Raw genomic sequence first — 11,579 nt, 5'->3', positions numbered from 1 at the left:
TTTCATCTGATAATTGGATTTTTTCCATTTTTATGGGCCTCCACAGTGCTCCTAGGGACTCGTATGTTTGAGTTAGTGACTCTCCCATATGGGTTAAAAACCTTGGCCAGACTACACTGTTGTGCCAAAGTCAACCCTCTCTCTTAATGAGATACTGCAATACCTGCTGGAAATCTAAGTGCAGTGAATTGAAAAATATATAGTTCAGATGAAAACTCAAAATATAAAGTAGAACAAGGGCACAAGATGTTCAAATAACAACTTCCAAAGCACTGATGGATAAATTTACTAATAGAAAAATTTTATTTTATTTTTAAATTACTTTTTTTTCCAAGAAATAAGAGAAGTTCTGAAAGGTGCACATTATAAGGACTTTTTAAAATAAAAAGGGAAAGGAAAAAATTTACCCAAATGAATTTCTCATCATTTGAAAATGAGTTTTGATGGAAAAACAGTGGGCCTGAACAAAACTCCCCACTGAGACTGTTAGTCAGTGCTACCCATGGGTAGGCAGGGCAGGGCATGTGGAATGAGGACATACATCTGGAAAATGCAGCCCACTTCATTTTCCTAAGAGAAATAGCTGGAATACCTGTGTTCAAATATCTCCTGAGAGACTGAAACTACAAGTATCTACAGCCTGTGGTTTGCACTATAGTGCAACCTTTAGTTTTCTTTTTAGGAGCAGGACTGATGTCAGAGGAAGGAAAATGAAAAAATCAGAAAGAAAACACTTGAGAGACAAAAATATAAGTGTTTTGAGCATTACAGATAGTGAAAAATCACCATTGAACTTCTGAAGTTCTGATATTTCATTCACTACATGATTAAAATATCTGAGATAAGGGACAGTTAACATTTCCCTCAGACATTTAATGAACACATCGAGGTAGTTATTTGCAAAATCCAACTCTACCAAATTATTTATAGAGCTGGCAACAAATATATCAGCAATGCAGAAATGAAAATAGTAGAATTTATACCTTTAAACTTCTACCAGAGATCAGATCAGGTGGTGTCAAATGGCACAATGACTCCACTGTAGAGTCTGAACAGAAGTCTGTGGCTTCCACCAGTTCTGGATCTGGATGACTCTTTGCACACAATCTGAATGCCTGTTTTCTTTGCAAATTAGTGCCTTTTGAGGAGTTTTGCTGCCAATACAGTAGTGAGTGACACAGGTGATTCCTTGAAGCATTTCTGTTTCCAGTTCCTTTCAAGTCTGCGTATTATGCTGTGTAACTAACTACAATCAAAGGAAATGGAAAAAAACCCCCAAAAATCCTACCATTAACCATTGGATTAAGTCAAAAGGGAAAACTTCACTTAGAGCTAATTGACTGAAAATCTTAGGAAGTCAGTGAGTGGCTGTATCAATATCCTATCAATAGAATGGATTGTATCTTGGATATTCTTACCCCCGATAAGGACATTCACCTGAGTTACAGATTTGCTCTAACAGGAAACTTTTTGTGGGGTAAAATTATTAACCACTAATTGAAGGGAGAGTGGAAAAAAAAACAGCAAGAAAAATCTACCAGCTGTAATTATAGTAAGACCTTCATACAAACCCTTCCCATTCTTGCTCTGGTACTACCTTCACCCACCTTCTTCCTCTTCCTAACAGATAGAGACCGGTACTTGTCAGCTGAGCTGGGGCACCAACTTTTCCCATTATAAGGAACAGCAATATTTGGTTCTCGCCCTTATCTGGTCTAATTATACAGAGAATAGAAATCATTGAATATGCAGTTATTTCAGCATAAATTAACCTGAAGCATTACTATTCACCGTACAGCAGAATTTCTCACTATGTGATCAGTATTTAGTTAAAATCAATATTTCTTTGACTACAATTTAAAGAGCATTAAAACCCCACAATTTTATAGCTCTTCTACTGAAATTTGAGACTGCTAGCACTCAGAGAACTGAAATGTGATGAAACACAGTGTAATGTAGACAGCTTACATGTCACCAGATGTAAGTGTCACAGAGTCCCCACAGATCCATTCTCACCTGAAAGAGCCTTGCTGTTCCATATTCCTCTGATCAGATTGCAGACATTGAAAGGAAATAAATAGCTACCTGCATATAACACCCACAAACCAACAAACAAATGGCATTTGAAATAAAGATATGCAGATTTATTTTTACAACAAAGGGAAATATTTGAATTTGAACCTAAAGGGATACTAAAGAATAAAATAATAATTGGTTCTCTGTCAATAAATCTCATGCTAGAACAAATGGGTCTGAATGCCAAATGAAAGTGTCTCTCTTAGCACCCACTTTTATTTAGAGTATGTATATGTGTGTGTATGGGGTGTGTGTAGGTGTCCAGTTAACTGCTTACACATCAGGAAATGCATGGAAAATCAAATCCCATGGTGTGAAGCCAAAAAACCTGAACTGCTGTTATGCTGCTGATACCTGCAATTCACAATGGAATTTGAAACTGAAGTAGGGGTTCAATGTCACAAGCACACCAATTTTTTTTTTTTTTTTTAATTATATTAAGCTGCTTGGCATTTTATAAGTGTACATAAAGAGTTAATTTAAACCAGGTGCTAGTAAGAGCTGGCAAAAGCTTTTTCTGACTTTGTGCTGCCTTCTCAAGATTTGTGATTGTCCCTCAATCACACCAGAATGATGAACAATTCATGGTTCACTCTGAAAACATATTTAAGTTTAATTAGATCAGGTTTCTTTTTAATTATGTTTCAATTTGTTGAACCAGTTAGTAATAAAATTTTACTTTTTAGAAATCCAGAATCACAGATGGGGAAGTACTTCAGAACACAAAATATCTAAGATACTTTTATGTATCTTTGTCAGTCTTTACAGGAATTATAAGACAGTGGTGATTGAAGCACTGAGTCAGGCTCGCACAACAGAGAAATTTTCTGAATATGCTACAGAACTGCAGGGAAATATTTTTTTACAACAAAAAACAATTTTTCAGCTTCCTTATCCACAAAATAAGGGATGATGGTAAAATATCAATATGTCTTGTGAACAGAGGGAATGTAACAAAACAAGAAGCCCTCAGCATTTATGCAGAAGTGCTGTTCTCCTCAGGGTCTCTGTCTGCGAGATGAATGCTCCCCGTGAACACGGATTCCTCTTGAGCCGAGGTATTCTCCAGCTGCTTGCTTGTGCAATGTGGAATCTGGCCACAGAAATACATGTAAATCCATGGGTTGGCACAACTATTTAGATTGCCAAGGAGCATTATAATGGTGAATGCTGAACCTAGAAGAAAGCAGTTAAAGGAATGAGAGACTAAATAAAGCACTCTTATAAATATAAGTCACATTTTCACAGTCTGCTGCTTTCTGCTCTATCTGTTATTATGCTAAAACCAATCTAATATTAGGAAATTCCCATATCAATGCAATTTGAAATTGCTGAAGGTATAAAGTACACTTTATTGTATGTATTCAGAGTTAAATAGTTTCATATAGCTCTTTTTTGATGCAGTTGCATTAATTTTAAAAGTAATTACTAAGCTGTTAAACAGATACAAATAAATACAGGTATATATTTTGACATAAATGTATGTAGAATAAGACTCAAATTCACACTGACAGGAGGAATTCTTAAAACAAAGTTCAGAAACTACTGTTTTTATCAGGCAGGACTATTATATTTTTATCTCTTTTTTTTTCCTCTTTATTTAGACTAGGTGATTTTAAAGTCATATATAGAGTCTGCCTTTCCCAAAGAGGCAATAGCATAAATTTGACAAGCTCATTCTTGTTTACAACATGGTGTTTGATAACTCTCTCAGGCTTGCTTTTTTGCTTTATAAACAGATGGTTGACAACTTTTGGTTGTTTCATAGTTTACTACAGAGATTTCATCAATACGATTTCAATAGTAAAAAAAATCATATGTCTCATAACTCCACTGTTCTACCCAGTAAATAAGAAACAATTTTATTACTTTGAATAGTCAATTGCTTTTTTTCACCTCAAGAACCCAAAATACTGCTATTATACCTAAAACCTCTAAAAGTCTGAGGCTTTGCTGAAGCACATGATACTTTTCCCCATGCTGTTCATGAATCTTTAAATTGTTAATCACTCCAGACACACACACAAAGCAGACACATGATTTTTTGATCACATAACACAAGAAGCTCCCTGTATGTTATTAAATACAGGAGATAATCAATCCAGGTATTTCTTTTTAATCCTCCTCAAATGACCACACGTAACCTTTACACAAAAGCAAAATGCAAACATAAAGCACTCGACAGCAGTGTGCCAGCCTGCTCTGCAGCTGTGGCAGAGGGAGAGCATCTTACCTTCGGTCAGGATGCTGGGGAACCACACAGACCACAGCTGGGCAATGAAGAAAGGTGACCAACACAGAACATAGGCAACAACTGTCACCACTGTCATTTTTACTGTCTTGATCATAGCCTTTGAAATACAGTTCACACTGCTTGCTCGGGATGGCAGGACTTGATTCTGATTTGTTGCTTCACATTCATTCTGTTTTTTCACGTTTATATTTCTTCTGATTATTTTGCAAATCTTGACCTGGCATGTGATAAGGATTGCTGAGGGAATGAAGAATATAACTACAAAAATCCAAGTCACATATGCCCTCGGCCCCCAGGGCTGAATAAATTCACCCCAACATTCAAAGACACCTGGAGATATTTCAGTCTTAGAAAAGATAAATACCTGTGGTAGGCTAAGAATCAGTGCTATAGACCAGCTGCTGCAAATGGGGATGTTCCAGAGAGCTCTCTTCTTTTGGAAAGTGACCATAGGGTAGCAAACAGCTTGATATCTGTCCACTGTCATGACCACTATCATATAAGTAGAGGCAAACATGCCCAGCAATTGTAGATACTTGATAATTCTGCACAAGAAATCTGGCCCTATGAAAACATCTGTAATATCCCAAATGAGCTGAGGCAGCACTTGGAAAAAGGCTACCACTAAGTCAGCAATGCTGAGGTGAAGCATGAACACATACATCCTAGACAGCTTCTTTCTTCTTCGCCACAGCACGAGAATGAGAATGAAATTGCCCACGGACGCTGTCAGAAATATGACCCCCAGCACAGCAATCTCTACTTGAGCTAATTGCTCATCTCTTTCTGGTCTTCCAATAGGATCTGACTGATTTGTCAAACTCAGGAATCTGTGAGGAGGAGGACTCTCGGTCTGATGTGTGTTATCCTGCACAGGAAATGAAAAATTCTTCATGATGCACAGAAGCTACTCGCGGTAGCTGCCACTTGCGACTGAGGTTGACAGCAGTGAAGCGCTGGCTGGCAAACAGACCAGCCTGGGTTCCAGTTTCAGGGTATCTTCGAGCAAATCTTCCTGCTCATGCGAACTAAAGCAGTGGGACTTGGATCGTGGTGAGATTCTGCCTCTTGCTGGCATGCCAAAAGGCTTTATATAGGCTCCAGCAGACAGAGCCTTATGTAACTGCAGAGCCCTCGGGTAGGCTGCAGGGACAGCAGCCAATGGCAGAGCGAGCCACACAATTGGGGGAAGATATAAATAAAAGGCAAACTTCAGAGGCTCAATGTGATTCAATTACTCACTTCAGTCAAAACCCGAACTTGTAAATAGCTGTGGCCAGACTCGCACTCAAATGCCCTTACTCGGGAGAGTTCTTGCAAAAATCTGTCTACGCAAACCAGAGGAGCACACTTTAGGAGAAGTGGGAGGAAGGTTTATACGTAGATAAAATTGGATCCCTGAGCACATCATAACAGCAATCTCCAGGCTCCTGGGGCATGACCACATCCTAAATGCAGCACAGAGAAAGAAATGCATTTTTCCATAGCCTTTTTTTCCTTCTTCTCTCTTTTGAAGTCACCTGGTCCTAAAGTAAAATGAAAAATATTTGTACTGCCCTAAAAATAATATTTTTATTTCAAAACATGGTCAAGACTTAGAGTTTTTTCTCAGCAAAATGAAAAATAACACATGTGAAATAAATTACTTGTAATGGGACTGTGAGTCTACTGAGAATTTAATAAAAAAAAAGTGAAAATTCAGTGGCAAATCCAACTAAGGAAAAGGTCTCTATGATGAAACAATACACAAAGGTCTCTATTCTATTATAGTGCTGAAGTCTGTGAGATCATTTTTCAGTATCTAAACCTTTTCATTTTTGTAAATGTAAATTGTGTCACGAACACAGGAAATTCATTGTTCTTCAACATTCCCATATGATTTTGCATTAAGTTTGTGGCAGATAAGAATAGAAAATTTAAACTGATTTCTTTTTTTTTATCTCTTTAGCCTGCCCTCTTAATCACAAAAGAGAGAGATTAAATAAAATTGATCAGTTTAATAGAAAAATAACAGATATTTGTATGCAATCTTACTTGAAGCTAGGGCACCCATATCCTTCTGGTTACAGTCAGGACACTGGTAGTTTGAAGTCTTTCTCAGCAGGAAACCAGTAAGGTGAAAAGCAATATCCATGCTGCATATATAGTACGTAATACTAAACCTAAGCTGATTAATCACTGTGATCACAATTATATTAGAAGACCAGCTCAGGAAGCTCACAGACAGACTACCAGTTCTATACCACTAAAGGTTTTCATGTACCAACAAACACGAAGGGCAAAATTCATAAAGAGGATGCTGAGGTAGACTACAAAAGTTTGAAAAGCCTACATGACCTGTTCGCTCTCCCTCTTTCCCCCTTATCTGCCACCAGGCAATGGATGTTAATAGCTCATGAAAGGGTACGACTGTGAGAACAGACAACAGAGAAGCTGAACAATCTCAGGAAGATTTTCCACTGACAGCAGCTGTAAGTATCCATTATCTAGACTTGGCTGAACACTGCTGCAGCTGCCTGAGTCTACAAAAGCTTTTCTCTAAGACTCTGTTGCAAAGAGTATGAATCACAACAACTTAATCTAATATACCTGATTTTTTTCCCTAAATTAAGGCCTATTTGTAGGAAACTTGGATTCCTGAAGTTGTTTCCTTTTAGTTTTCCCCCTCAGTTTGGAATCTAGCTCAATTAGTGGGAAATAGGCATAGCAAGACCGTAAGGGAACAAATGGGATTGTTTTAACCCTCACTCTCCCTTCAACCAGCAACTTGCAGAAGAGTAACTGAATTGACCACAAACAATAAACCCCTGGAAATGCTGCTGATAGCAAAAACTGTGCTGGAGAGCAGCTGGGCTGATCTCTGTCTTTTGAGGGAGACTAATTTTAAGGTGTGTGCTTCAAAATCATTTACCTTGACCATCTTCACTCCATAACTTGACAAAAAGGCAAGAGGGTTCTTTATTCTTCCAGCAAGATATGATGTAAACACATCCATCTCAGCAGAGCTAGGATTAAGTGGGTTGAGACAGGAACATGATGAACAGAATTTTAAGTTTGGGGTCAGGCATGGAAGATAAGCATAAATTTATATTTCATTATTATATTTCAATATCAAGAAATTATATGCAAGAAGCCCAGTATATGCAACCAAAGTCAATTCTGGGATAGTGTTGGAAGACTAACCAGAATGTCATAGTTATTTGCATGATTTTTCACAACACATAAGGTATGGATAGACATATTTCAGGCAAATGTGTTTTATCAGCTATGCCTAGAATGGTCCAACATGATCCCTGGGAACACACAACTCTTCCTCAGTCTACACACACAGCACACAGTGTCTGGGCAACAGCCCAGGTGTTGGATCCAGATGTGGACACAGGCTAAAGGGCAAGCACACTGTGAAACAAGTAACCTTCTCAATGTTTATTAAAAGGGTGGTGGCCTTCCTTGTGAAAATTGTCCTAGTGATGTAAGACTCTATTCCATCTTGCATATAATTAGTACAATATGTGTTAATGGTTTCATAGCTTTATGATTGTTCCCTTTTAATCTTTTTTCATCCATGCAAGCAGATAGTCAGGATAATGTTAAATTGAAATTTAATCCACTCTGGGAATATAAATTGCTGAAAAAAGAAAATTAGGATAATCGGTGAAAATGGTTAAGCAGTCTTAGCTGTTCTTTTATGCCAATATTTTCCTCCCATTGCCCAGCCTTGCTTCATTGCAAACTGTATCTGTCCAAGTTGAATTCTTTTCTTAAATTACTTTAATTAACTTCTGCTGAACTTCTCAGGGTGGACTGTCATCTAATGTTTGTTAGTTAGCTAAAGGGAGAGATTCAGCTCACAGATTAGGACTCCAACTTAGCTGTCTGATCTGAATTTCAGAATCACACAGCTGCTCAAGGCAGGGAAAACACTGAATTCAGAGCACTTTACCCAGGGTTTGTCCAGTCAGGTCTTGAAGACCATCAAGAGCTTAGAACCCCAAACCTCCCTGAGTAACTGGTTACAAATGCTTATTTCCATTGTGAAAAAGCTTTCCTTATGTGTCACCAGACCCTCCCCTTATTCTTCTCTCATTCTTCTGGCATGACTTAAAGTAAAGTAAAGTAAAAACCTGGCTTGGACCTCTTGCCAGCATCCTCCTAGGCACTGCATGGGCACTGTTAGTGCCTCTGAAGCTGTCTCTCCTCCAGGCAGACCAAGCTACACTGAGAGCATTGTGGAAAATGTTGTATTCAGGGTGATCTTGAACAGTTCATGTCTGTTCTACTGAGCCTTGTACTTAAAGCCTGTGCTGACAGTGGTGAATATTTTGAATTAGATGACATCCCAGCCTGATTGTTTGCCACACAAAAGAAAAGGCTCCACATTGTGGGAAGAAGGTGGAACCCCTCCACAGATGCCATCTGTGCAGGGGAAGATCCGTGTAATGTCTCTCAGATACTGCACAAAAACAGAGTTCCCAGCATTGGAAGGGACCTAAGGTTTCCTCACTACCCATATTTCAGGGTTTTACCCTACCTTAAGGAAACAGCTATTTTACTATCCTCTTTATTCTTGCACCATCTGGTGCAGAGTACAAGCCCAGCTCACTCAGTCTCCCTCACTAGGCTACATCTTCCAGCCCTCTGATCATCTTCACAGGGCAATGCTGAGCTCACTCATGCTCATCAACACCTCTCCTGGGCAGGGGCTCCAGAGGAAATATTCCACATGTGGTGAGTGGGGTGTGCTGAGCTGGTGGGGACCAACACTTCCCCTGACCTATGAATTCCACGTGACCTGAGTGTGTGTCAAGTCCCATCACAACCTTTGCCTTCCAAAAACTGCATGAATTGCAGTGCATTGCAGATTATTTTTGCCAAGCCAGGTGAGGAATATATGTGGAAGTAGGAATATATGCATTTTAGGGTTAAATGCCTTCAACCAGTTTCTAAAACTCAGAAACTGTTTAATTTTTGACAGACAATACTTATTAAATACAGCTTGTGAAGGAAGAGGTCTGCAGTCTTTTAGTTTGGAATGGATAAGCGAGTTCTAAAATGTTCCTATTTAAGAAAAGATCAAGTGGGAAATATTGCTGTCTGCTTTTGATGTAAGAAACCCAGGTCTGCCTCTTTTCTCAGTAAGATTCTGCAGATGTAAAGAGCTAGTAGACTATCATTAGTGCACTTGACAAGTCATGAAAACCAACTAACTAAGAAAAACAAACTTTTGCATGATTTGCTACATATTTAGAGAATCTTAGAGAAATCAAAAAATATTTCCTTACTGCTGATGTGATTCTGTTTACTTTCAAACATTAAAATGTACAAAGAGCTTCCATAGGCCTTATAGGGAGAAAAGGACTAGACTGTTCAGTAAAAGACTCAGTTACCAAGAAGATGATAGAAACATTTACTTCTTAATACTTTTTTACATAAAATACTTACTTAGTAGTATATTCTGGGGTAGATAAAATGAGTTGCTATAGCATTGCATTGAAATTGCCCTATTGATAGAGACTGCATTTGAGGAGACGTATTAAGTAAATATGTAAGTAAAAGATGTAAATACATATCAGTAGCATAAAATTTTATGAGAACTGCTTCTGGAAGTAGTGCAATGGATAGCAAATGGATTCTTTACTACAGGATATTAGTAACAGTTACACATGAATATTGTTCAATACTTAGCCTGTAGCACAGATGCATTTACAGCAAGGTAGGTCCATATTTTTCACTAATGTAATTCTGCTTATTTCCAGAACATGATGGATAAACTACTTTGCTGTAAGTCTTTTTTACTGAACTAAAATTATGTACACCTTAATGATGCTGTACAATATCCTACAGTTCTGTATTCTTAAAAAAAATCCCACCATTAGTATAGTAGTTATATTAATATACAAGGTTCTTTGGACCCAACTTAACAGTACACTTCAACCTTATATAGTTAAAAAGTTACATCTAAAGGCAATGTGCCTAGAGAAGACAGAGACAAATACATCACAGACATTATTACAGACAGCATATAATGAGTCATGCAGTGTAGGCAGCTACCAATGCCATTGTCACCACAAGGAGACACAAAATGACAAATAGCATCAATAACTTTATTCCTCAGAAAGAGTTAAGCTTTGATTCAGACAAAACCATTTCTGGTCAGGAAGGAGAGCTCTTAGTGAAGCCAAAAGATTATTAGAAAATGTCAGGACAACCTGAAATCTCATCCATTTCCAGTCAAGATGAACTAGACACCACCCTTAACTTTTCCAATCAATATCATAATGAACACAGGACAATATTTTGTCCTGCTAGCGCTGTTTATACACCAGAAGGGAACTGTGCACATCTGTGTTTGGTGTACATGTGTTATGTACATGTAAACACTGCTCTCCTGCACACACATGACCTGGATGTCTGCCACTTTATAAGAAAATCTGTTCATTTCCCAAATGAGTAAATTAACTGTGTATTTAAAGGAAGAGGGTATTGCTTTAGTAAGACTAAAGGCTACAGCAAATAAGGCCTATACAGCCTTAGAATGTAGGACTGCAACACATCAAACAACTATACTTACTGTTAGGCAATATTTTGGAACAAGACCTTTCTAAATTGAGTGCATCCTCCAGTAGGAATTAGCTACAGGAATGAAAGCCAGAGGGAAAAAAAATGTGTATGGGCCCCCTGTGACTTGTAACTAGGCACATCCCAGATACTCACCACAAAACAGCACCACTAACTACGCAGAGTACTATGTGCCTCTTTTAAATCCCTAGGGAGATTACATCTGAAACAATAAATTTTAAACCTGTTTTAGTAAGAACTTTATTATTTGCTATTGCTGACCTCATTCACTAGGTAAGTTTCTGATTTTACAGCTGTTAGTGACAGCAGTGAGTGAGGGTGCTACTGGGTCCAAAGCCTGGAACCAGTTTGCTTAATTCATGTTCTTATTATGGTGCTAGAATTATCTTCCACAATTTGTAAGCCATTCTCTAAGTAATGTTTCTTTCCTATTGCTGCTGTAAAATGTCATGCAACTTTAATAAAGTGTTTACCCATAGAGTACAGAGCTTTTACTCTTTCTCGTACAACTTCCATCAGGCTATTTTAAGACAGAAATAAATCATTATAAATCAGTTACACAGGCTTCTGCCAAAAACTGTCTTTTTCATTTTCAGCATTCCAGACAGTCTGGGTTCTCTATTAGGATGTTAAATGGCCTGAGAGCTCACCTGCCACCAGGGTTGTGGAA

At 38.1% G+C, this 11,579-nt stretch overlaps 1 protein-coding gene across 2 annotated transcripts; it reads right to left on the bottom strand.

The window, feature by feature from the left end:
• Positions 1–362: 362 nt before the first annotated feature.
• Positions 363–5,523, bottom strand: LOC134417706 (arg8-vasotocin receptor-like). 2 transcript variants are annotated; one of them, XM_063155249.1, is made up of 3 exons: positions 4,695–5,523; positions 4,310–4,547; positions 363–3,252 (listed from the first exon to the last, which is right to left on the bottom strand). In XM_063155249.1, exons 1-3 carry the CDS (start codon positions 5,223–5,225, stop codon positions 3,053–3,055), a joined length of 969 nt encoding a protein of 322 aa, XP_063011319.1. In that variant the 5' UTR covers positions 5,226–5,523; the 3' UTR covers positions 363–3,052. The 2 variants fall into 2 exon arrangements, with proteins under 2 accessions (XP_063011319.1, XP_063011318.1); XM_063155248.1 differs by having other exon boundaries at positions 4,310–5,523.
• Between the last annotated feature and the right edge of the window lie 6,056 nt (positions 5,524–11,579).

The sequence above is a fragment of the Melospiza melodia genome, chromosome 4, assembly GCF_035770615.1.
Source record: "Melospiza melodia melodia isolate bMelMel2 chromosome 4, bMelMel2.pri, whole genome shotgun sequence".
Taxonomy (NCBI): domain Eukaryota; kingdom Metazoa; phylum Chordata; class Aves; order Passeriformes; family Passerellidae; genus Melospiza; species Melospiza melodia.
Note: the sequence above shows the minus strand (reverse complement) of the source record. Positions and strands in the feature narration are given on the sequence as shown.